The sequence below is a fragment of the Perca fluviatilis genome, chromosome 9 (assembly GCF_010015445.1).
Source record: "Perca fluviatilis chromosome 9, GENO_Pfluv_1.0, whole genome shotgun sequence".
Taxonomy (NCBI): Eukaryota; Metazoa; Chordata; class Actinopteri; order Perciformes; family Percidae; genus Perca; species Perca fluviatilis.
Genome location: NC_053120.1, coordinates 28,289,034 through 28,316,976, shown reverse-complemented (window position 1 = coordinate 28,316,976; position 27,943 = coordinate 28,289,034). Strand labels below are relative to the sequence as shown.

Sequence of the window (27,943 nt, the reverse complement as noted above, 5' to 3'; positions counted from 1 at the left end):
AATCATTTAAGTATAAAAGACATGTAAGAGTAAAAAACACTGGATTTAAAAAATTTGACTGAAAAGAAGGATTCCTACAAAATTTCATGCCATAAGAAGTAACACAGCAAAAATGATCACGAAATGAAAAAAAAAACTTGAGAAAAATGTACAAAAATGACCGAAGAGGGCATGAGGGTTAAGGTTAACCTAGCCGGTAACATTATTGGTATTGTCTCCTCCTGCATGTTGAATATAATGTGGGAATGCTTGGATGAGTGAATGAGTGAATTCAGCTGGAAAGCTGAATTTATCTTTAAATTGGGTCACTAATGTAGTAGAAATGTGAAAAGAAAATTGAAATTGGGGCCTTCTAGGCCGAGATAAGCCAGAAAATGTGTTTTTGGCTCATATGGATGAAAGACACCAAATCCCAGAATGCACTTGCTTTGCTGCTGTATGAGGCCACTCCCAAGCCACGCCTACCCTTTACAGACAGACAGTGAGACGATCAACTCAACAAGTGTGTTTTATTGTCATTTCAACAATATACACGAAAAAACGTTTCACCGTGACTCAAGTGGTGTTACACATTTAAAACATGCTTTTTTTTGGCCACAGCTGATATAATACATTATCCAGACTTCTTTCAGCGGATTGATTGATAGCTGTCCTCCAGAGTGAACAAAACTGCGTCCATGGCAACGCTCTGCTTTTGCATGGCAACGGTGTGTTATCCTTAGCAGCGGTCTGTTATCAAGAAATAACAGACCGCATTCTACATTAGAATTCAACCAAGCCATAAAAGAAGGCTAACACATAGCTACTAGCATTAGCTCTTGGTGGGCTGTGGTATACACATCAAGTATAAACACAGTCGTACATTTGCGTGGGATGTAGCTAGAATTGTCGGCATTTTACACTCACAAACTCCACCAGCAGTTAGCAGTTAGTTGGATACAAATCACCCCATTTCTGCATCAGGCAGTCCGGGGTAACACAGCCCACCTCCACTAGCTAGTCTTACCTGTTGACAGCAGGCTGGATTGTCCACAGCCATAGATATATAGTCCACAGCAATATTTCCACAACAACAAAAACACAGCAGTCTCTGAACTCACGTTGGGGAGTTTCGTTGAAAATGGATGTAGTCCAGTTTGTTTAATGAGCGGACACTTGCAAGCAGGATTGGTGAACAGATGGCTGGCTAGCGTTAGCTTTCCACCGGCACACTCGTTCAACGCTCCCAGCTGATGAGGTCCGTTTACCGGCCAGAGGCATCGAGACCACCGCTGGTCTCCGTGCAGGCAAAGCTTGCGTAGTGTGTCGAGTATTGCGTCTGTAATAAAGTGGTCTGCATATTCTCCGATGTGTACCAATGTATCCCGGTGGTACACGTGTGTGGTAGTTTGAATGCACATAATTGTTGTTCTAAAATTTCCGTAGGGATGAACAGTTTCTGCTCCTGCTGAGAAGCTAAGCGAGGATTCAAGATGGCTGACACTCGTTTTTTCCTCGGCAATCTCCGGAAAAAGCCGTCAGTCCGGTCCAACCATTGACATATATATTACCCCCTTTGGGCTATGCGGAAGTGGCTCCTAATACAGGCTGTAGTCTTTTGCCTCTGGGCAAAAAAGTGTCAGATGACGCAAAAAATCGTCATTTTGCGTCATCTGAGGCTTTTTTCCAGACCCACAACACAGAGCTCTCCCCTCTCAGGGGGACATGAGGGAGGGAAGCACTGTCATTCAAAAATATTAACAGGTTTCTACTGATACAAAGCTTAATGCTAATCGGTGAAGTTTCCCTTTAATTACTTTTAGAGGGGTATGTGTTGTGCTAATGCTTTACTGACTCATTGAAATACTGCACGGTTTCGCGTCTGAAGATGGCTGCTGCTTCAGTGACCACCTCGAAGCATCGGGTCCGCCCCCTCGCGTTACACTTTATGTCATTTTAAATTGCATTATTGATTTATTGTGATTTATGGGGGGTGTCTGTGTTTTGAAATGCCAGTAAAAACTAATTTGCCACAGCCTCCACCTGTGTCTATTGCCTGATTCACAGATTATGTGGAACCTGTCTTCATGCCCTAGGTTCATAACATGTTACCCTGGCTGATGAAGTGGCTGCCTGAACCTCACCAGAAGATATTCATACTGACACAAAATATAATTGACTTCATACAAAATCAAGATCCAAGAACACAGAGAAAGCTTTGACCCCTCATCCCAAAGAGACTATATCGACTGCTTCCTCACAGAGATGGGAGAGGTGATTGTTTTTATGCATCTGTATTGTGTTTGTTCTCTGCAGTTTCTTATGATCTATGTCAACTGATATTAGAAATTGTCTCTTGGGTTATTGATAGATAAAGGATGAAGATTCTGGTTTTGACTTAAATAATTTGAGGATCTGAACACTGGACCTGTTTGGTGCTGGAACTGAAACCACTGCCACTACTTTACACTGGGGACTGCTATACATGATCTACTACCCTCACATACAAGGTGTGTATGAGTAATGTCTGTCCCACTCCATTCCTGCGTGGTTTGTACGTGGCTTGCCTCGACTTCTGTCAAAGGGCTTTTACAGGTCAGACCTGCATTGGGAGAGTAAGTGTGGGGGATGTGCTGCACATCATTTTCCCCTCAGTCGTCTATGTGGTGCACAGACTCACATGGTTTCCTGTTTTCACTGTGTGCAGTGAGAGTCCAGGCTGAGATAGATACTGTTGTTGACAACAGTATCTATCAAAGACAGCCCTCTCTGACGGACAAAGAAAAGATGCCCTGTATTGATGCAGTCATCCATGATATCCAGAGAATGGCCATCATCATTCCCCTAAATGTAGCCCGCATGACAAGCAAAGACACTGTGCTCGACAACTACAAACTCCCAAAGGTACAAATTATAAATAATTGTTTTATGTGAGCATTTTACCTATTGTTCATTTTCTAAGATGGATTTTCTTGTAGCATAACTTGAATGTGGTGCTCCTCAGTAACCTAATCAAAACACATCCGTTTCCCCCAAACACTCAAACCATTCCCTTTCAACTATGTAAAGATAACTTTAATAAAAAGTAGATCTACAAGTTGATTTTTAAAATGTATTGATGAACTGGGAATCAATAACCAATAACTTAGTTACCAAAACATTTGTTAATATTCATGTTAATGCTGAATAATCAGAATTTATGTAGAAAATATGTGCAAAGCCCCTGTTGCACTTTGGCGCTGATGGTTACAAAATACCAGGCATTTTCCACTTAATTATTTAATTTGACTTACTACAAAGTCCATTTAGTGCCTCCTCTGGGAGCATTTGTTCTTAATCGGCCAGTTGGCACACAATTGTAGATGACTTAATTCCCATTAGCATTGGAGCACTTCAAGAAATGCTCCTGGTCTATGTTGGCTTTATTGATGAGATTAAAAGTTCATTCCTGACATTGAAAACAACAATTGAGAAAAAAAGTCCATCCAATTGTGATTGATTTATGTTTTTCCAAATATTATGATCAACTGCTTTTTTTTTTCCAATGCTGAGGATTAAAACAAGAAGAAGAACAAATACCAAAATCCGAAGAGATATCGGTTTGATTAACCGTTTTCATTATTGGCATTTTCTCAGAGCACCCTTGTTTTACCCACACTGATCTCTGTTCTACGTGATGAGTTGATGTGGGAAACTCATCACGGGAACACTCATTCAACCCTCAACATTTTCTGGACCAGGACGGCGAATTTAGAAAGAGAGCAGCCAGTAGTTAGGACGCTCTAAAGCTCAGTTATATGTTGTTTGAACCTTAAAGGGCTCCACTGAAGAGAATGGAAATAGATACATAGGTGGCCGGGTTGGGTCAGTGGTTAGAGCAGACGCACATATACTGAGAGGCTTATGCCTCGACACAGAGTTCCAGGGTTCGAGTCTGACCTGTGACGATTTCCTGCATGTCTTCCCCCTCTCTCTCCCTTTTCTCACCTAGCTGTCCTATCAATTAAAGGCGGAAAAGCCCAACAAATAATCTTAAAAGAAAATAGATACATAGCATTTTTGCCAGCAATCATTTGCCTGTTTACCAAAGATAGGAGGATGTTTTTGTGTTTTTTGGTTGTTGTAAGATTCAGAGCTGCAGAAATATTATACATTCATAGTAAATAAAAAGTGCGTAAATACAACCCATCTGCTGTATTGTGTATTCTCAGGTAAGCGTGTGTGTCTTGGGGAACAGCTGGCTACGATGGAGTTATTCCTCTTTTTTACCTCCCTCCTTCAGAGGTTTTCTTTCTCTGCACCCGCTGGAGAGCCGCCCACTCTGGAGTTTAAGTTAGGAAGCACTCTCTGTCCCAAACCTTACCGCCTCTGTGCTGTACCACAATAAACCACCAACTGTCCCAAACTGTACCATCACAAACACAATGAATCAATGTGTTTCAATATACAGTAAATATTTCAACACATCAAAAACTCTAAACAATACTATTTATCTTTGTTATTTTACATAATTTTGATGTAGTTTTCTTTTCCTCAATCAATAAGCTTCTTTGTTGGGACTAGCCTCTAGTTCACCCAGTAAGAACTAACCTTGGCAGCGGCCTAGGTTCAAATCTGACCTACGGCCCTTTGCTGCTTGTCATCCCCTCTCTTTCTATCCCCCTTTCCTGTCTATCCACTGTCACTATCGAATAAAGGGAAAATCCCCAAAAAATAATCTTAATTTTTTTTTAAGATAATTTTTTGGGGGTTTTCCCTTTATTCAATTCGAGAAATACGCTTCTTTGTTAAACTTTTATTGATGCAATCTACTCATATGCAATTAAATCTTTTCCAGTTTAAAAAATCACTGTTATCTTAATTCAGACCACTGTGTGTTTATGTTCTTACTGTGGTTACAGTCTGAGGTTTGGCAGGTGAGAAAAACACTCATATTAGAGAATACCATGCAGTCAGTGTGATACCTGCTGATATCAGAAATATAGTCTGCTGTATACTGAATGTTTCAGTCTGGCTCTGGTGTATAACGTTTGTGTGACAGAAAATGTCTTAAATTGAAAATTTCAACCTTTTATATGTATATTCTGAAAACAAGCAAACCTGAAGCTTGAGGTCTCTTTTATCTTTACATCAACATGCACCTCATCTCACATTCTGGGTTTTCCCTGTGAAGCTTTTGAAGTTAGAGACGGAAAATAAAGTGCAAAAGGAAAACACAAAAGCTACGATAGGTTGAGAAAGTCTCAGTCTCTGCTTATTTTTCACACAGTCGACACACTGAGGGACTATGAACATGAGCAACCAGCTAAATGAGAAAGATCGGGGTTGATTTATTTATTTTTTATTGTGAAGGGACCTTTTTCAGACTAAAAGAGTAAGTTTGTTTTACCAACCTAACTACTTAAAAGGCAGATGTATTGTCAGTTCAGACAGTCTATCTTGGTTCCTGTTGCACCGCAAAGACATCAGGCAAGTTGCTTTAACATCCTTGGTCATGAAGTCATTTGAAAAGTTAATCAAAAAAGAACTCTTAGCAAATAGTGTCTCCTAGACCCTTTTCAATTTGCGGCTAAGAGTGGTGTGCAGGCGGCGCCAATGACCTTAATTCACCTTCTAGATAAACACGTAGGTTTGTGGGAACCAGGCTGCTTTTTGTTAACTTTTCATCTGCTTTCAACACTATACGACCACAAATGCTAGTTGAGAAACTGATTTTCACTTAGACTGAAGTATTGTTGACTGGGTTCTGGATTTTCTTACTAAGAGAACTCAGAGAGTACGGATAAATGGGAAATTGTCTAATGAGCTTATCTTCCAATGGTACGCCTCATTGTTGTGTTCTTTCCCCTCTCGTGTATGTATTTTACATAAATGACTGTTGCAGCCATTGTGATAATGAGTTTATTGCTAAGTATGCTGATGACTTTGCAATAGTCAGCCTTCTTAGTGATAATGAAATTGGTCATGGCCATAGACTTTATATTAATGGACAGCGTATGTGTGACGTCACCCATTGGTTTGTGGAGATCTGCTATGAGTCGTCGAGTTTGCCGTTACGTGCGCAGCCATCCCGGTTGCGGATGTGACGATTTAAGACGAGAGGGAGGAGTGAGGGAGGAGCCACGTTACATTACACACTTTCACTGGCAATCACATCATAGCCACACCCTAAAACACTCCCTGCTTTATCGCTGATTTTAAAATAAACAAGACCACAATTAAAAAAATGAACATCATTCTGTGTTGCAGAAGACCATAAACTCATTATGAAAATGTTTACCGAGGTAATAAATCAAGTGAGAAGTGGGTCACTTTCTCATAGACTTCTACAGAAACCAACCTCCTTTTGCAACCGCACGTGTCTCCCCCTGCTGGAGTTCAGATAGAATGCAGGTTTAAGGCACTTCCGCCTTTGCAGCACTTCGCCAAACCGGATGCTTTGTCCATTAATATTAACAGTCTATGGTCATGGCCCAGATGTCAATGAGTTTGTTGTTTCCTGGTGCGAAAATGCTTACTTACAACTTAACGTTTCTAAAACAAAAGATTTGTGTAGATTTTAGGTGAACCCCCACAGCTCTTCAAAGCACTGATTTCCAGGGTCAGACAGTAGAAATGGTTACGACTTACAAATATTTGGGCACTACCATTGACAACCGTCTGAAATTCGATTCAAATACTGATATTCTACACACACAAAAAAGACCAGCAGCACCTATTTTGCTTAGAAAAGCTTGTCAAATTCCAAATTGACAAGACCATGATGACATTGTTCTACGGAGCTTTTATAGAGTCTGTCATCTCATTTTCAATCATCTGCTGGCATGGTAACCTGGTATAAAAGATAAAAACTCCCTTGCTAAAATTGTTAAAGAGGCACGCAAGATGGTGGGGGTACAGTTCAGCATTTAAAATCCCTAAACCTAGACTTCTACCTAAACTAATACCTAGACCTATTTAATAAGCAGGTGCTCAAATGTTTTGGTAGAAGTGATATTTCTACATGGCAAATAATTTACTAGTAAGTGTTGTAGAGTCATAGAAAACCAACAGACCCAACAGTCATGACATGCATGCTGCTCATTCTGTGTAATTTAATCTGTAATTGAAAGGGGCATGTTCAAAATAATAGCAGTGTTGTGTTCACTTAGTGAGGTGATTGATTCTGTGAAGACACAGGCATCAATTATGGAAGGAAGGAAGCAAATGTTGTGCATGCTGGTTATGTGCATTTCACACTGAAATACTCAGCAAAATGGGTCGTTTCAGTCATAGCTCTGAGGAACAGCGGACTTTGATTAAAAAAGTTGATTGAAGAGGGGAAAACATATAAAGAAGTGCAAAAAACTATAGGCTGCTCAGCCAAAATGATTTCAAATGCCTTGAAATGGCATCCAAAGCCTGAACGACGTCGGAAATAACGGTCAACTACCATTCGAATGGATCGAAGAATAGCCAAAATGGCAAAGGCTCAACCAATGATCAGCTCCAGGAAAATCAAAGAAGACTTAAAGTTATCTGTGAGTACTGTTACGATCAGAAGAAGGCTATGTGAAGCAAAGCTATCAGCTAGAGGCCCCCGCAAAGTCCCATTGCTGAAAATTTGCCAAACTTAAGGACACATTGACTGGCCAAAGGAGAATTCTGTGGACTGATGAGAGCAAAATTGTTCTTTTTGGGTCTTGGGGCCGCAGACAGTTTGTCCGACGACCCCCATGCACTGAATTCAAGCCACAGTACTGTGAAGACAATAAAGCATGGTGGTGCAAAAATCATGTTATGGGGATGTTTCTCATACTGTGGTGTTTGGCTTATTTATCGCATACCAGGGATCATGGATCAGTTTCAATACATCAAAATACTTGAAGAGGTCATGTTGCCTTATGCTGAAGAGGAAATGCCTTCGAAATGGGTCTTTCAACAAGACATTGACCCCAAACACACCAGTAAGCGAGCAAAGTCTTGGTTCCAGATGAACAAGATTGATGTTATGGAGTGGCCAGCCCAATCCCCAGACCTCAATCCCATAGGTGACATCAAAAATGCTTTTTCTGTTCAGTAATGCAGAGGAATTGTGGACATTCCAGTGCAATCGTCCTGGGCTGGAATCCCTGTTCACAGGTGCCAGAAGTTGGTCGACTCCATGCAACACAGATGTGAAGCAGTTCTCATAAATAATGGTTATGCAACTAAATATTAGTGCAGTGATTCAAATTAAAGCAACCCCTTGAGACATTTTTCAGTTTATACAGTAAATATTTGATTTTGTAAAGAAAAATGCAAATACTGCTATTTTTTTGAACAGCCTAATATTCCTTTTTCTTCACTTTCTGTAAAGGTATAACACAAACTTGATCAATTTTGGTCATGTTTTGATTTAGAATTGAATGTGCAGTGTTCCCAATGCATTGATATTATGGACTTTTAAGCTATTCAAAGGATTTTGAGCATTATTAACTTTTTTAAATCACACTGCTATTATTTTGAACACAACTGTATCTTGGAGCTAACCCCATACAAGTCATTAAAGTGATCATTACAATTTTAAAAATCCATTCTAAGACGGACTGGTAGCCAATGAAGGGATTTTAAAACCGGTGTGACGTATTCACATTAAGTTATTGTTGCAAAAAAAAAAAAAACGTAGAAGTCCCAGGACTAATGGAAACAAAAATAATAATGAGGTTGCTGTAAAGCTACGTTCAGCATCTTTTTCAAAGTAAAACATTGGTGTCACTCAGAATGTTACATGTTGGTGCTGACAGCAGCATGTTTAATGAGAGCAGGTTCTCAGCAAACTGACATTTATAGTCAACTGAACCATTGTGGTGATGAAGTAGGGCACCAAAGTACTGAAGCCAATGTTAAAAGTTTCTGTGTTACCACCAAACTAGGTCACTGGCCTCTTTAAGATGTTTAATTCATGCAACAGAAATTACTTAAGTCAGATGCATCTCACCAACAAGTCATCTGAGGGAGATGTAGCAGTGGCTAAAAACTTGTTGGATTGTCTCTTGATAAGAAAACCTTAAAGGCATTACAAAGGCACGGAGACGGCATGAATTCTGGTGAGCTTTATCTGAACACATCTACTTACGTAACTTGATGGTTTGCGGGGGTCATGTTGAAAACGTGTAATAATTACTGGATTGAACATTATGTACTTTCGAGATTTCTTCTAAAATTACATCAGCAGGATAACGCAGTGTCACAAATGTCTTTTCTCTTATCTGATCTGCTATGGTGCATGTGTTGCAGAGCTGAAGTTCCACAAAACATTGTGTCTCTTCCTATTGCCAGAACATCTCCTGTACACAGATTGCTGAGGTAAGTTTTAAAGCACTTCATATGCGGAAATTCCCATGAAGTTATTCTTTAGAAAGAAATTGGTGATGAATTTGGTGATTAATGATTAAAAAAAAAACGTTCTGTTGCAGCTTCTGAGTAATGCTGAGTGGGTTCTAAGAGTTTAAGAAAAATGAGCTGAAATGAATCTCCCCAACCCTTTGGAGATTCATTATTATACTTCTCAGTTTTTCCATCAAGCGTGAGTATAACGGTACCTATATATCCATTCATCCATCTATCCACATTATTACTACTAGCTTGTTCCTGATTCAAAACAGGATTTTACCTTTGCAGCCCTGATCAAGTGTTTCGATTTTTTTTGTATAGAGGTTAATTGATCATGGAAAGACACATTTTTTCTATCAAACTTATCTTGGCATGTGTTATTGCAAAGAAAGCATTGGGGATTGACAATAAAATGGGAAGAGAGGGGATATTTTGCATCACAGAATCACATCCCTGCATCTTGGGATTTAAACACGTTTACCGTAAGGCAGGTATTCAAATGTACCATCTAATTTGAAGCCTTATAAAACCAAACATAATTCGTCACTTTGGATAGCACTGCTATGTAAACCTGTGGGTCTGTTTTGTTTTCCGGACAGATTTCCCTCTGCTCCCTGCTGGCTGCCAGCGCTTCATTCCCGAGGGCAACCTGACAGTAGAACCAGCTCCACCCTTCCTCATTGGCTCAAATCTGACTGTGTACTGCCGCACCAAAGAATGTAAACGGGGGTAAGAATGGTTGAAATATGATAAAAAATATATATAGTACCTACATTTATGTATACAATTAATTCAGATATGTAATAGCCCACATGTTCAGATGCAGTTATGTTACTGTATTCCAGTTTCACAATATCCCTGGAGCTGAATGGTGAGACTGTGAATTCTTTGAAGAAAGTAAATTGCACCACGATGATGTTCAGACTGTTCAATGTCCGGATGCCACAATCTAAACTGATCTGCGTGAAGCTGAAGGATCAGAAGTCTCAAATTGTTAATGGACTGGACCTACATGGCGGGCGTATGTACAGTTGGTTCTTATGTGTCATAGTAGGCTTGTGAATTGAAATTGAAAATTAAATTTTTTTAAAGAAAGGGCAATATTATCTGAAGAGAATAAATCTGAAAACTATGTATATTGCCAGGTAGTTGTTAGTGTTTCAGGTGGATACTATCGTGATTCTGCATGGAGGCCACGGTTTACTTCACTTCTTCTTCATTTTGTTTCTCAAAATGTTAAGTTTAAATTACCTTTCTGTTTTATATTTTGAGGAAGCTATAGACACATTGAAATGATTTGGTTAGAATCTTTTGCAGACTAGCTCCCATTATTCTCTGTGGGAAAAGTAATATTACATTTTTTGTCAATGAGCAGTATTGTAGACATAGTGTTTGCCTTTCTCAGTGGGAATACTAAAATTAAGGTGATTTGCTTCATTGTTTGTCTCTTTTGTTTCCAGTCCCTCCAGATAAACCTGAACATATTATGTGTGAAATGTCAAGGAGTTCCAATTTCATAGACTGCACATGGAAGAGAGGACAGGAAACACACATCCTTACTACCTACAACATTTCAGTCAACAGGTATGGTGTTATATTTAGGTCAAATTAAGCTATTATTATTGTTTTCTTGCAGGTCAGTATATGCTTTTGACAAGAGCAAACCTTATTTTTTAACACATTTTATTATCAGAGAAAATGGGACCCAGATACTTTTAGATCAGATCCAGAATGCTGAAGAAATCGCCATACCCCGAGCAATGATTGATGAAAACACTAAATACCAGTTGATTATCACTGCTCACAACCACTTTGGAGAATCTCAATCTGATCCATTCACCTTCTGTGTAAAGGATATAGGTAAGCTGCCATTTCTGTTGAATAAACTCATTCATTTCACTTGAATACACTTATCTTTATGAAGGCGAGTGCATCTATGCAGTAGAAGTATTTTCTGGAGAAATGAGTCAACCTGTGAACTGTCGTTTTGTTCTATCGTCAAAGTTTGACTAATTTGACTTGGCTACTGTTTCTCTGTCTTTGTATTATGTCTTTGAAGGGAACACTTGGCCCGCTGCCTCGGCCCACCTTTGTTGCTTTTTCAGTTAACTTTATCTTGCACTCAGCGCAATTGACTTTGTACACCGACGCATGTATCATTCCTATTTTGCACCCGACGCACGGCGGACTTTTCCCTCGACAGACTCACCTCGGTAAATTAGGGAATGAACTTGCGCTCCTGGGGGCGGTTCAGCAAGCGGTTATTCAGAAGCTATTTTAAGGGCGCATTCTTGGCCGTAATGTAGAGTGTGCACACCGCGCATACACTTTGCTTCTCTCATCTCACGGACCCAGCAGTTCCCATTTTTGTAAACCACACATAAATACAAGGAACAATATGACCTTGTTTTACACATTTCCATGAATCATGGATGTGTTGATGACATAAATGAGGAAATATTAGAGGACTTAAGGAGATGTGATGTTGAACTGCATGTGCCATTGCCACTTAACCCAAATGCTCTTTAAAAGAGAGAGAGAGAGAGAGAGAGAGAGAGAGAGAGAGAGAGAGAGAGAGAGAAGGCAATCCCGGTTTTATACTGAGGTAATCCCGGTCTAATGTTAGACTACATTGCAAAAATATCACCATGCATTCATAACCTCGTGATTCAGTGAGAGTGCGTCCAAAACATCGGAAAGTATGTTTTTGTGACATTTCTTTATTTACATTTTGTCAAAAGAAAAATCAGTAGCAAACGTCGGTCTCCTCGGCTGTGAACCGTATTTTTTGTTTTGGAGTTATTTGGGCGTGCTGGGGGAGCTCATCATGCTGGATAATCACTGCCCTTTGTGTGCATGCTTTTTAATGTTCTTTTGTATTGCAGTGATACCAGAGACGCCATGTATCATGCAGATAGAGTTTGGGAATAACTCCATGGCGGCCATATTGCAATGGAAAACCTCTGAATCCTTAGAGCATCTCAGATCCGATGTCAGGCTCCGCACAGATAATGCCGCTTGGGTAAATTGATTTTATGACACCCATGATAGCTTTGTGGTTATTTGCAGAATTGGGCAATGTGCGGGTGACGCAATGTCTCGATGTCTTCTAGGAAGTGGGAGAGGAAACAGAACTCAGTGAGGGTCGGATACAAGTGGACGGACTGAGGCCTCTGACTGAATATGAGTTCCAGATGAGAACGTGTGACACGTCCAGGTCAAACTCCAGCAAAAGGTCCTTCTGCAGCAAATGGAGCCCATCTGTGGTGGGGAGAAGTCCTGGGAAAGGCAAGCTCACAGTTTTTACTTATGATGTAACAGAGGCAATCTGAATGTGATATTGTGATAGTTTGTCGTCACTCATACAAAACCCACATCTTGTGGTTAAACGTATCTTTAGGTCCATCTCAGCAGTTGCGTGTGTGGAGGATGTTAGGCAGCCTGGGTACCAATGGGCTGCGGATGGTGACTGTTTTGTGGCAGGTAATGTGTCATAGCTACTCATTATCTCTGGCTTTTAAAAATTGATATTGCCCATTTTGTAATACAAAGTTATACCAAATACCAGAAATGTGATACATTCATCGAGAAACACGTACACTACTTATTGATTAAAGGTCCTACATCATGCTCATTTTTAGGTTTCATACTTATATTTTGGGTTTCTACTAGAACATGTTTCCATGCTTTAATGTTCAAAAAACACTTTATTTTTTTTCCATACTGTCAGCCTGAATATACCTATATTCACCTTTTGTCTTAAACACTTCGCTTTAGCACCTGTCTCTTTAAGCCCCCTTCCCAAAAAGCCCAGTCTGCTCTGATTGGTCAGCATTCTCGGGTCTTTTGCATCTGCACTTTCGGCGTCTCTGCATCGTTATTTTAGCCAAGGAATAACTGTAACGACACTTTCTACCTATATTTATTATAGTTTTGACATCACAACCTTACGGAAGTACAAATGGCTCGTTTAAAGGCACAGTTTCTGAATATGCGCTGTGTGCATTTCTCTGTGAATTGAGCGTTTTGATACTTTCACAGTATTTATATAGCACCTCGACCTGCTTTATAATCAAAGGACTTGTAAATCTCACTTTTTACAATATGGGACCTTTAAATGCTGTTTTGGGAAACACGCTAATTTGCCTTCTTACAGGGTTACTGAATGAAAAGATTGCCACCACTTAAATATCTGTATGGTGAAAATAACTTTCTCTTGGCACTAACCTGAACTGTGCCTAGCCAAGAAATAGTAACCACCTCACGAAACCACAAGTTGTTGTTTTTACACTTTGGCTTTTGTACGAATTAAACATAGGAGTTATGTGTTAATTAGTGAGCATTAAATGTGCTGCTAGGTGGATTTTGTTACCATTGGACTGAGCCAAGCTATCTGTTTTGCCATGTTCCCAGTCTTTATGGAGAGCTAAGCTGCCCATCGGTTAGCTGTGGGTTCGTATTTAATTGGCAGATATGACAGTGCATATCAATCTTCTCATCTAACTCCGGGCAAAGAATAACCATATTTCCCAAACTGTCAATGTATTCCTTAAAAACGTACTTACTGGATGATGTCGAAAAGATGATGATTGATGGTCTTCTACCCCAGCCTCCATCACCAGATGATTACACTGGTGCGGTGCAACAGTACAAGATCTTTCTGGGTAATGACCAGAAACAGGAAGTGACCGGTTGTGCAGCTTTGAGCCCATGTTCAGTTGATGTACCAGCAGAAGTCCAGGCATTAAGCATCAGTGCTGTCACCTTGTATGGAATGTCTCCACCGACTAATGTGCCACTCAGACCCTCAGGTACACAAATATAAGACACAGAAGATAAAACCGAGCAAAACATGTTTAAGTTGTCAAGAAAAAAGACCAGTAAAGTGTAATCATTTCTTGGTATCCTAACTGTTTAGGTGATGTCAGACCTGTTTTGAGACTGTTGGCCCCTGCAGCAAATGGCAGTTCTCTGTTTGTCTCCTGGTCATGGCCGGGGAAAAACAGCGCTCAACATCTGGAGGAGAACCAATGCACTATGTGTTAGAATGGACAAGTGTACCTGCGGCAGAGCTGCAGTGGCAAAAAGTGGCTAAAGATCAAAACAAGACTTTAATCACAGGTACACAACACACAGAAAATATATGAAATAACACAAAACAATTACATCACATAAAAAAAAGTTTCTATCCATAACATGGCACAAGACGTACACTTAGAAAGCGATTCAAATGAGATAAAGCAGTGGCCTCTTGTGGGCAGTTGGTGAATTACACTACTGTGTGCTTTTCTAATTCTGCTGTATGAAATTTACTGTATACTGTAACTGTTGAGAATTTAAAATGAATAATCTTACTACAGCTGCAGCCAACATTCATAAGCAAAGTTGAAAGTTTTGTGAAACCTAGTAGAGCTTATAGTGATAGTATTGTTTCAGGCCTGACTGCAGGTGTGAGGTACAATGTCTCTCTGTATGCTGTGACCACTAGAGGTGTCAGTGCTCCATCATCCCGTCTGGTCTACTCCAAAGAACAGAGTAAGATTCATAGATGCCACATGTCCCAAAAACAGTTTATTCCTATATGATAGGATCATGAGGGATTCAGAAATCACATGTTACATAGCCTTTATATACTCAATCTACACTCATTATCCGGTCTATGTCTCATTTGTACATGTTTTAGAGCCAGTGTGTGGTCCAAATGTGTCAGTACTGGTCCATGAGGCCAGACGGATCCGGATCCAGTGGGACGAGCTGCCTATAGACAAGCAGAAAGGCTTCATCACAAACTACACAATCTATCTCCAGATGCTGGACTTCAGCAACACACAACTCAGCAGTGAGCAGTTGCACAGTGTCCCTTTGTGTGGGATTGTCTTCTTTAAGTGAACATAGCCAGTGGTGTAGTCTAATGTATTTTAGCGGGTATACTACACTATATAAATATATGGACCAGAATGGATATATCAAAGTGGGGGGTCTGGGTGTCCTACCCCAAGGAAATTTTGAGCATCACAGACTTCATTTCCTGCATTCTGATAGATGTTTTTGCACCACTTTATGGTGAAAATACCTTTTATTTAGCCTTTGCGAAGGAAAACACAGATGACAATTCAAAATATATCAAAAATATAATGGAAAGTATGTTGTATGCGTGTCATTGGGCATTTTCAAGTAGGTATATGGAAATCCCGGAGCTTTCTTAGTGGGTATACTGCGTATACTGGCATATCACATAGTCTACACCACTGAATATAGCTGAACGGACTGATTCATTAAAACCGATAAATTGCTTAAGAAATGTTTTTCTTACAATTAGTGGTTCAAAATCTTCGCTTTTCTTTGTTTTATGTGATTGAAAACGGAATATTTTAGTTCTAAATAGTAAGTTTGACAAAGCAAGTGAATTTAAGCCTTCCCCTTGGTATTTGGGACATTGTGAAAAACATTTTAAATAACTAATCTAGAAAGAATTCGGCAATGAAAGTAATTGTTAGTTGCAGCCCTCCCTGTGAACATATGAACATATGTAGGCTGTTCTAGCCAGTCCATAATACAAAAGATGTTCTGCATTTTCATCTACTTTTTCAATGCTGTGAGCACCACAAACAATAGTCCATTCACCTCCATACCGTGTGTGTGTGTGTGTGTGTGTGTGTGTGTGTGTGTGTGTGTGTGTGTGTGTGTGTGTGTGTGTGTGTGTCTGTGGGTGTGTCTGTGGGTGTGTGTGTGTGTGTTTGGGTGTGTGGGTGTGTGCGCTTTACCTAGCATGCCTATGTGTATGCACACGTGTGGGGAAATTACATATGCAGTAGTACGCATATATTGTGTTTCACAAGCCACTGTTACATAAAGGAAAGTGTGCAGCCAGCATTCCATTGATACTCTCCTCCCACAAAGCTTCAGTGCATCAGCAGGGTATTTCACCTCTCACTTCCAGTAATGTGGTGAAAGTGGAACAGCAACCTCATGCTTGCTTGTTTTATGCATTTGTTATTTGTTTGTTATTTACAGCCAATATCCACATAAGAAATAGAGCCAATAGAGCATAATAAATGTTAAAACATTGATTAAGACAATAAATCGCCATACATTGACAGTTTTATCTCAGAAAGCCCGGCTTTTAGTTATATCCTATAAACCTCTTGTTGTTATAAACTAATTGTAAGTTTGAATATGTATTTTGGCTCGACATATAACTGAGGAATGCAGATGTTCACTAGTGAGCAAATTGATGTTTCAAACACTGGTTGTCATCATTTTCTCAGTACCTTTCAGTGAATCATAGAGTTTTCTAGAACTGGCTTTGACCACGAACAGGAAGCCATGTGGCTACATGCACACATGCAACCGTTTAGCTGTTACTAACCATCCTGCTTCATAAACTATTTCTGGAACTTCAGTGTAAAAACACCTGAGAGCTTCTTTTTTTCTCTTTCTTATGTGACATGTTGTGTGTCTACTGGATACAATCGCTCTTTCGTTCAGTCATTTCATCTAAAGTTTTACTCAAAATTACTGAAATATGATCTTATTCCTATCATTTTGTGCAGTTACTTATATCTCAAAACATAAATTGTCACATAATAATGAATTACCCAAATCGGATGTTAGTCTGGAGATAGTAGGTATTGCTGCACCACACTGATAAAAACTGATTTTAGCCTTTATCTACATACTCTTGCGTTCTTGGGTTTAAATTGAAGTTCTTTAAAAAGTTAAACTCAGGTCGAGAGTGAGACCTTAGCATGAGCTGAATGTAGCTATTGAATTAAGGCAGTTGATCTTGCCTAACTGCATTTTTTTGTGGTTCCTAACCTGGGGGTCCCGATGGCCAAGGGGGTCACGATGAGATCATTTCCATGGGTCGTCAGACAGTTGTGGTGAAAAAAGTCATATAACATATTAAAAATAAAATGACATAGAGACTGGGGAATGTTTTTGACATTACATCCACTGTACCAGTGCTAAAATTTGCTTATAATAGATTTTATTGCGTGTGTTTTCAAGAGTCAAAGTGTGCATGCACAAGTTTCTGATTCTGTTCCGGGCGGTGAGAGAAAAAAAAAAAGAAGTCGTGTATTAAATAAGGAGGTTGCTCGATCCCTGGCCCCTCTCTACATGTCTATGTGTCCTGATGCTGTGCCATCAGTGTGTGATTGTGCGTGAATGTTAATCTGATGAGCAGGTGGCACTTTGTATGGCAGCCTCGGCCACCACTGTATGAATGTGTGTGTGTGTGTGTGTGTGTGTGTGTGTGTGTGTGTGTGTGTGTGTGTGTGTGTGTGTGTGTGTGTGTGAAGTGGATGAATGTTGCCTGTAATGTATGAGAAAAGCGCTATATATACCATAAATGCAGTCCATTTACCATTCCTTTTCCAGAGACGGTGTCTGTCTCCGGCCCCAGACAGATGTGGCTGGACTGTCCTGAAGGAGCTCTGGCTCTGCAGCTGACTGCATCCACCTCAGCAGGAGAAGGGCAGCGAGGAAACCGGATCTGCTCTCAGCCCGAAACCCCTGCAGGTCAGTCTCCTGCTGCCATCCCATGTCCCCAAACATCAACCTATGAAGCCTGCTCTGTGAAAGCACTTGCCTGTAACTTTAATTCCCCTCCACTTTATGTCAGGCAAAAAAACATTAGGTGGAAAGATTAAAGAAACAAACCTTTTGATAGCTACTCTACTAAACTGTTGTGTCTTTCTCTTCTTGTATCCTGTAGTAGGCCTGGTGATTTGGACTGTTTTCATCCTTACCCTCTTTATAGCGATCATAGCCAACCTGATGTGCTGGAGTTGTGTGAGGGAAAGGTATTTTTAAGCATTATTTATGCCTTTATAACATTGTTTGATGGAAAACAACAGTTAGACAGACATCATCTAATAATCGTGAAAGTATTCTGAGGATAAACATCACTTTTTTTCTCAATCTCCTGCAACTGATTTTGAATGTGCATAGGTTTTGTTTTACTAGTAACCAGGATGGATGCAATTGTGGCTAATTGCATGAAATGCCACATGAATAAGAAGCCACACAATTAACATGAACAGAAACCCTGTTGAGAAGATTATACTCCGCGTATGTGGTCAAAGCACACCAATCTGATGGTGGTTTAAGATGTGGAGATACTGAGTGTGTGCTTTATGAAATATGACAGAGATATTCAACAGGGGATCTGTGACTGATAGGGGGTCCTCAGAGTTAGTGCAGGGGGGCCGCCAAATTATTTGTTTACTATATAATTTGTTTACAAAATAATTTTTCAAAACTTTCTTCTTGAAAAAATCAATATATGTCTGAAATACACATTAAAAACAATCTAACATTTTAACGAATTTTAACAAATTGGCCTATTTGTGAGAAAAAAAATTTAACTGACACATTGAAGATAAGCTTACTATGCCTAATGTGGTAGCCACACAGTTAAGCTTAAGGATCCACTGCCATTCATTTTCATCCATGCAGCCCAGTTTAATACAACTTAATGTTGTACAGTATATGTAGTAGGGGGTCCCTACTCTGTCTCTCTTTTAGCTTAGGGGTCCTTGGCCTGAAAAACATTGAAGAACCCTGAAATATGGAATTGCCATTATTAGTAATAAACAGTAGTGGAATAAAAGTGTTTTCTAAATTCTGTACATTTTGCATCATTACTGCATCAGATGATAAACAATAATTATCAATAATGGAAAAAACTGCTCTGCCTTTTAAAACCTAATTGTCTTGCTTTCTCAGGATAAAACAGAAATGTATATCATGGAGACCTGCCTGGCTTAATGAAACCTTACCAAAACCAGGAAACAGTAATGCCATCAGACTACTGGAGGTAATCAATTTGAGCTGATGTGTTGAGATTCATGCTTCCCTTTTTTAATGGGAAATGTGAAAAACAGCAACAGCTAGCAACTGCACTAACACCTACAAGACAAGCATAGTTATATGCTATCAAAAATATTTCCTAAAAGACAGAAATCAATCAATCAATCATTACCATTGTAATACAATTTCTAAACATGCTAAAAAAGTTCTAGAGGTTCACCAGTCAAGGAAGTAATGTCAGCTGTCACTTTCTGCTTTCACTCTGGCAACGTGCAACTTTGTGAGCTTCTGCAAGTGAACACCAGAAATTTGATAAAAACATACTTGCAATACATTCATCACTTATGGCTTTCTTTTGTTTGTTTTTTCGGTCAGCAGCTTTACGAAAGCGAACCGTCCTTCTCGTCCACCTACAGCGACCCTCCGCTGTCGCCCATCAGTTTGATCTCTCAGGAGGAGAGAGACGACGTGTACCCCAACATCCACGTGGAAATATTCCAGGTTGGATCACGACCCACAGAACCAACAGCAGAGACACCTTTGCTAATGTCAGATCCCGGAACAAAGCTTGATGTCAGCCAGCCAGAACATGTCAGCTACAAACCCCAGATTGCTACATTGGCTCCACAGGGAGAAGAGGTGAAGGAGACAGAAGAAGAGCAAAGAGACGTACCATCATTCTGGGAGGAGGACAGATGTGTGAGATTTGGAGTATTACTGGGAGACTTTCTGTCCAGTGTGGAGGTAGGTTTTACTGATCCACCTCTGGGGCTGACTCTGAGCTCTGATAGCAGTCTTTTGTGGCCTAAAACTCCCAAAACAACAACTGCCTTGAATGGAGGCTTCTCTCTGGAGAGGAGGGCAACTGAGAACGATGTAGAAGCAGACTCACTCTCTCTGGATTTACAGCAGGGTGAAATAATGACTCCTGACACAGCCGACACTTGTTCATCTCAGTATACAGTTCAGACAACACTGAAAAGTGGTTATTTCCCCCAAGCAGCTGCTGTGAGAAGCACTGCACTCTGTGATGCACAGAGGTAGCAGGGACGATGGGAATGGCACAAACAGGACAGATTTTTAAGAAAGCATTATATCCATCCACCACTTTACTGACCTCAGTGAATATGTGTAATCAGTGAAAATCATGCTTCAGATGATCTGTGATTATGAACAGCTCTGTTCAAAACTAAGTTAAGAAATGTATAAGAAATGTTTATGTTGAATTTGACTGAAGTGTTTAATAGTCACTATAGTTATGTTGGCACCTCGTTCTATATATACATACTTTATAAAGTAACTAATGGTTTTGTTAATGTAAAAACAAATTCTGTGAGTTGTCAGATTGTGAAAAAAAATTCCTTTTGCAAGCGTATATATCATATCCACCTGCAGCAAAACTGCCTCTGTCAATCGATCCACTACAGTATAATGGTGTAGACTGAAATATCTCAACAACTGTTGAATGGATTGCCATGAAGCTTTGTACGGACATTAACGGTGACCAGAGGATGAATCCTAATGACTTGTGATGCCCTGACATTTTCTGTAGCATCACCATAAGGGTAACATTTGTGGTTTTAAATTAAATATCTCAACAACTATTGGATGAATGCCATGGAATTTGGCTCACACATTCATGTTTTCCTCAGGATTAACTGTAATAACTTTGGAAATCTTTTCATCTAGCACCGTCATCAAGTTAATTTGTTAATAAAGACTTTATAATAAGCCACCAAGTCTGCAGTTGTAACTAGAAAATGCAATTCCTGCAGAAAATGCTTGTGAATGCTAAAAAAAAACTATATTGATAAAGCTAAACTGGATTGCTAGCTTAACTGCATAAGTAGAAGGTGAAGTAGTGAGAATATTTGGAAAGTGGGAAATTAATTAGTATGAATTTCATTGAACAGTTGAATAACACCATGAAAATATGTAATAATAATTGATAGGTGAGAAAAAAGTCATAGTATAGTATGTTGAAAAAAGTGATAAAAAGTCATAGTATGTCAAAATAGTCATAGTATAGTATGTCGACAAAAGTGAGAAAAAAATCATAGTATAGTATGTTGAAAAAAGTGATTAAAAAGTCATAGTATAGTATGTCAAAATACCACTAAGCCACCATTCCACAAAATAGGTTAGTTGAAACGGTAATAGCATAGTATGTGGAAAAAAAACATTAAAAAAGTCATAGTAATCCATGTCGAAGAAAGTCATTGTATAGTATGTCTAAAAAAGTCATGAAAAATGTCATAGTATATGACGTCAAAGAAAGTCTGGACGAACATGCAAACTCCACACAAAAAGAACCAGCTTGGACTGGGGAAAGAACTAGGGGTCAGAGTCTGCACTAGAGTTTAGATTCTCTGCCCGAGCCCGAACTTGAACGGGTCGGGCTGATATTTTCCGCCGCTATCCTCGGACCGTACCGGGCCCTTGATAAAGCATTAGTGTTTTTTGTGGGGAGAAAGCTATGCCTCTCCAGCTTCTCCTGTAGCTCTGGGTATATGTCCTGCACTGACTTGAGTGTGAGGTAAACTGTGCTAAATCGTGTCTCCCCATCTCTAGCACTGTCTTCGATAATTGCGCAACCAGGCTAGATTGTTTCAGATATCTTACGCGTCCTCTAGCAGCAGATACGGTCTCTCTTTGATTATGTTGCTGCCTTGATCTGTTACCTACATTATTCGGCTGAGGGAGCTAGGGTCTAGTTTTTTTTTACCTTTCTTCATTTGGATCCATTTGCGATCCATTCCATTCTGAATAAACAAACAACGCAGTTTACATCCTTAGTCTTTGTTGCATTATTCATTAAGATAATTCTAAACAGATTTCTGCAGTTCAAACAACTCTGAATTGTAGTTGAGAATGTCAGTTATAACGGCCCACGTATTAAAAGATTGTCGGGTTTAAATCGGGCTCGGGCCGGGCTCGGATACAACGTGCACGGGCTCGGGTAGGGTCGGGCTTGATTTTTGGGCCCGATCTAAGCTTTAGTCTGCACTGCCTACTTGCTGGTTCTGGTTGGAGCTAGGCTGACCACTAAGCCACTGTTCCACAAAATAAGTATGTTGAAAACGGTATAGTATGTCGAAAAAGCCATTAAAAAGTCAAAGTAATGCATGTTGAAAAAAGTCATTGTATAGTATGTCTAAAAAAGTCATGATGAAAATCATAGTATAGTACGTCAAAGAAAGTCTGGAAGAACATGCCAACTCCACACAAAAAGACCCAGCTTGGACTGGGGATCAAATCAGATGTTGGAGTCATTGTATAATATGTCGAAAAAAGTCATACGATGTACCCTACTCCCGTATATCACAATGCATGGCGGTCGTGTTTTCCCGGATTGGTCAAACAACACAGGACTTTCACCCAGGAAATCGGGGATCGTGGCCTGCGTGTCACATTTCCTAAACCCAACCGTCGCTTTCTTCTTTTACTAAACCGTCCCGTTCTTCTTTTCCTGAACCCATCCGTCCCATTGTTCTTTTCCTAAACCCAACCGTTACGTTCTTCTTTTCCTAAACCCAACTGTCACGTTCTTCTTTCCTAAACCCAACCGTCACGTTGTTTTCCTAAACCCAACCGTCACGTTGTCGTTTTCCTAGACCCAATCGTCCCGTTCTTGTCCCGCATGTCATGTAAACATAAGCCCACCCACGACCTTTTCCTTTACCTAACTGCGTCAAAAGTGATGCGAATAGTCCCGACTAAAAGGAGACTTTTACCGTCAATAACAATGCCAAAGGCACCTCACCAAACGTCGCAATGGGAGTGAGAGCATGTTGAGTATGTCGAAAAAAGTGATTAAAAAAGTCATAGTAAAGTATGTTGAAAAAAGTCATAAATCAGTCATCTCAAAGAAAGTCTGGAAGAACATGCAAACTCCAAACAAAAAGGTCCAGCCCAACCTGGGGATCGAGTGCTAACCATTAAGCCTCTGTGCCATGAAGTTAGAAGTTAGTTGAAAAAAGTCATTGTATAGTATGTCGAAAAAAGTCAAAGTATAGTATTTCTAAAAAAAAATCATAAAAAGTCATAGTATATAGTATGTTAAAAAAGTGATAAAAGATTCATAGTATAGTATGTCAAATAATGTCATAGTATAGTTTGTCGAAAAATGTGATACAGACATAGTATAGCATGTCGAAAATTTCCATAAAAAAGTGATAAAAAGTCATATTTTATAGTATTTTGAAAAAAGTGATAAAAATTCATAGTATAGTATCTCGAAAAAGTGATTAAAAAAAGTTATAGTATAGTAAGTCAAAAATAATCATAGAATAGTATGTCAAAAAAGTGATGAGCAAGTCATAGTATAGAATGTCAAAGAAAGTCTGGAAGAACATCCAAACTCCACACAAAAAGTCTTAAGTCACGCGATACACACTCCATTAGAAGCACAGAAAAGGCCTGAATAAAACACTAAACTTAAACAGTAATAACACAAAAACTGTAAAAGATATCAAAATGCTAATTCATTTTCTAATAGCTGAAGGTATTGTGAATAGTTTCAAGTTAGAATGACATCTGTTGGTGAAAGTATGTGGAATGAGTAGCATTTCAAAGAGGAAGAAGCCTGAAGAGGATTTGAAGATTGCTCCATTAACCTCAATGTAAATATTAGTTAGTCATTGCTAAAGAATTAATGCAGCTATCAATGCTAATTTAATTTAATTTAATTTAATGTCCTTCAATCTTTTTCAGATGGTAAGTGATCGTCCTGGTTAATTCAATTAAAAATAGAGACTAAGCTGGTATGCTGGAGGAGGATATACACCAGTTAAGTGGACTTTTCACAACATGGCAACCAAAATGCACTTCTTTCAGTTGGATTATTACTGATTTATAATTTATAATTTAGTTATTAGCCATTGATAAAACCTTAATTACAACTTCTTGAACCACCTAATGTAAATACCTAACTTGGAGTTAAGAGACCTCATCCTGCACATGTCAGTATCAAGTCAAAATAGCTGTTCTGTATAAACTGCTGAACGTGTTTCAGTTATTTTAATATAAGGGGATGTTCTCTGTATGTTTATAATGTTAGCCATCATATTTTGTGAGCTGCTGAAGTGCAGCTGAGTGTGACATTCTCCAAAACACACAGACAAAAGTCAGTTGGGGGTTTCCCTGTTACAGTTAATGGCTCAGTGTGTGGAATTGTAATCTGCTCCTGAACCTAAAGTTTTACTCACATATTCACCACCTGCAGTTAAACACACAACACCAGTTTGTTAAGACTTCCTGAGAGTTGTCTCACTTCCTCATTCAAAATGTTAGAAGGGTATCTCCTCCACTGAAAGAAGTTTGAAGTTTTAATAAATCTTCAGGGGCCTCGTTGTCTTTTAAAAAAAACATCTATCATCCCTCTGGCTGATGTTTTTGTGTACCGCTGCCGTTATGTTATAAATCTTGAGCATGGTATTGTGCGTGTTCATCTAAAGGTGAAATATGGTGCAGCTAGAGGGGAAAGTCCCCCACTGCATCGCATGGGGATATGATTGAGGGAGTGAGAGACTTTGTGCTGTGTGGAAAATGTGATTATGAAGATGCATTTGGTGGGTTGTCTGTTGAGTGTCATACACTCAAAGACGTACTGTAATCTAATAAGTAATGTAATCGTGGCTAGAGTTGCCTCTCCCACGGCCCCAGAACAAAGCACATAGCTAACTGGACTGGAAACATGCATGGAGTCCATTCAAATGAAATGTGGGACTGAAATCAGCAATGTAACGTTAGCAAACTAGCGATTTTTAAAAACGTTTCAATAAGAACATGGTTGCAACTATATATGTACAGGACTGTGTAGAGCACAAAACAACACCGTCGTAATTTTTAAAACTATTCTTTAAGCCGAGAATACTTACATTTATGGGTCTCTCTGGTCGACCTGGCAGCCATGTTCCTTGTTGTGCAATGTGGCGAAGTAAGCTCGCGTTCTTACTTGGTCGGAAGGGACATCTGACCCTCCCCCTAAGCCCTAACACTCGATCAAGACGAGGATTCGGACAGCACTAGCTCTCACGTGAACGCGCACAACAAGGGATAAGACAAAGGGTTAGGGATAAGGGGAGGATTCGGATTCAGCCTAAACATCAGCCTGCAGAATTTCCCCATCGTGTCAGAGTAACAAATCAGTCCTCTCATCTTCCATGTGGGATTCAGGATTATATTGGATCAAACCTCCATCTATTTTCTTCATTTTGGTAGCAGGCACATATTTAAACAAGCTCCACTTTATCTAGTGACAGCCCCTCTTAGATTTGTGCCTGCTTGCTCTCATTCTATGCATAACTGTTTTCAAGGTGCCAGCTGATGCAGCCTGATTTGGAGCAACTGGGCTTCACAGGATATAAAAGCCCCAGCCTCCTGGACTTCTTGCTTACTGCTCTCTACTCACTGTTCTCTGCTCTCTGCTCTCTACTCACTGTACTCTGCTCTCTGCTCTCTACTCACTGCTCTCTGCTCTCTACTCACTGCTCTCTGCTCTCTACTCACTGCTCTCTGCTCTCTGCTCTCTGCTCTCTACTCACTGCTCTCTGCTCTCTACTCTCTGCTCTCTACTCACTGTTCTCTGCTCTCTGGTCTCTGCTCACTGCTACCTGCTCTCTGCTCTCTACTCACTGCTCTCTGCTCTCTACTCACTGCTCTCTGCTCTCTACTAACTGCTCTCTGCTCTCTACTCACTGTTCTCTGCTCTCTACTCACTGTTCTCTGCTCTCTGCTCTCTACTCACTGCTGCTCTCTGCTCTCAACTCATTGCTCTCTGCTCTCTGCTCTCTACTCACTGCTCTCTGCTCACTGCTCTCTACCAGAGGTGTATAGTCCAGGTGCCAGAAAGTAGAAATCCTGTCCAGCAGCTGTCCCAACCATCACTAAACCAGCTCCTCTACCAGGTAGATGAGCTCGTTAGCGAAAACACCTGTTCTAGATGTAGAGGCAGATCCAAAAACATGGCAGGATTTTTACTTTTTGGCACCTGGACTATACACCTCTGCTCTCTACTCTCTACTCACTGCTCTCTGCTCACTGCTACCTGCTCACTGCTACCTGCTCTCTGCTCTCTACTCTCTACTCACTGCTCTCTGCTCACTGCTCTCTACTCACTGCTCTCTGCTCACTGCTACCTGCTCACTGCTACCTGCTCTCTGCTCTCTACTCTCTACTCACTGATCTCTACTCACTGCTCTCTGCTCACTGCTACCTGCTCTCTGCTCTCTACTCTCTACTCACTGATCTCTACTCACTGCTCTCTGCTCACTGCTACCTGCTCTCTGCTCTCTACTCTCTACTCACTGATCTCTACTCACTGCTCTCTGCTCACTGCTACCTGCTCTCTGCTCTCTACTCTCTACTCACTGATCTCTACTCACTGCTCTCTGCTCACTGCTACCTGCTCTCTGCTCTCTACTCTCTACTCACTGCTCTCTGCTCTCTGCTCACTGCTCCCTCCCCACACCAGAAGCATTGTTGCTGTTCTTTGTTTTGTTACACATTTTTGATTACACATTACACACACATCCACACAAACACTAGTGTTAATGATTTTCACACCTCATACCTGTATTTAGTTTAAACGTTTATTCTTTTTTTGGTAATAAATAATACATTGGCATTTCTGTGTGTCTTCCCACTTTTTGTCATGGCCTAAAGCCAGGTTTATAACAATTTGGGGGCTCATCCTGGATATGATGCTTAACAGTCGAACAAACAAACACAGCAGGATATTGTATAAGGAAGCTATGAACATTTATTGTCAAAGAGTGAAATACCTATGATAGGGTCCAAAATTAGCATCATCCACCAACCAAATACTGGTAAAATATGCAAGTGGCTGCTAGATTTGCCTCACCCACCAGCCCAAAAAATCTACTGAGTGGGTGGTACAATTTGAACACTCACTAGCCATTTGGCCGATGGACAAAAAAGTAAATTTTGCACCCTCAGTATTGGAGGAAATTTGTAGGCTTTTATTTTTTCCAGACAGAAAATATTACAGGGACTTGTAATTGTATGCATCACATTAGCTGTAAAGGCTAATACCCAGTGGCAGAGGAAGTATTCAGATCCTTCACTTAAGTAAAAGTACTAATAACACACTGTGGAAATACTGCACTACAAGCACTACGATCTGTATTTAAACCTTGTATGAAGTAAGTAAAAGTACATTCTGCAGAAGAAAAAAAATCTTCCAGACAGTGTTTTACTATTGTATAATAGGATATGATGTTTTTGGATCCATGTACTGCTGCATTATTGTATATGTTGCATTTTACTGCTGTAGATGTTTAAGTTTGTGCTAATTTTAACTACCATCCATCTGTTGTCATCCGCTTATCCGGGGTCGAGTCGCAAGGGCAGCAGCTCCAGCCGGGGACCCCAAACTTTCCTTTTCCCAAGCAACACTAACTACTACTGCTCAGAAACAAACACCATCCTCCAGTTGTTGCTTTTTTTTTCCAGAAACCAAAGCTGTCAGAGAAATGTAGTGGAGTAAAAAGTACAATATTTGCCTCTGACATGCAGTTGAGCAGAAGTATAAGTTGCATTAAATGTAGCCTACTCGAGTAAAACTACTGAGTTACATTCCACCACTGCTATAATCATCAGTAGCTTGGTAGTGCACAGTGTCTGACTCTGTGTGAGCGCGTGTGTGTGTGTGTGTGTGTGTGTGTGTGTGTGTGTGTGTGTGTGTGTGTGTGTGTGTGTGTGTGTGTGTGTGTGTGTGTGTGTGTGTTTGTGTTTCACCTATGGCTTCACAAATGAACTGAGGTGTGTCACT

At 40.0% G+C, this 27,943-nt stretch overlaps 1 protein-coding gene and 1 pseudogene across 1 annotated transcript; both read left to right on the top strand.

Moving 5' to 3' along the window:
• Window positions 1–1,974: 1,974 nt before the first annotated feature.
• On the top strand, window positions 1,975–10,042 carry LOC120566140 (annotated as a pseudogene).
• On the top strand, window positions 9,746–21,110 carry il23r (interleukin 23 receptor). Its single transcript, XM_039810194.1, is given in 17 exon segments — window positions 9,746–9,824; window positions 9,933–10,062; window positions 10,179–10,354; window positions 10,794–10,917; window positions 11,027–11,193; window positions 12,219–12,355; window positions 12,447–12,621; window positions 12,734–12,816; window positions 13,943–14,144; window positions 14,252–14,329; window positions 14,332–14,454; window positions 14,770–14,868; window positions 15,017–15,172; window positions 17,716–17,856; window positions 18,053–18,140; window positions 19,066–19,156; window positions 19,528–21,110. Coding segments are annotated over 17 exon segments (2,715 nt in total). The 3' UTR covers window positions 20,194–21,110.
• The last annotated feature ends 6,833 nt before the right edge of the window (window positions 21,111–27,943 follow it).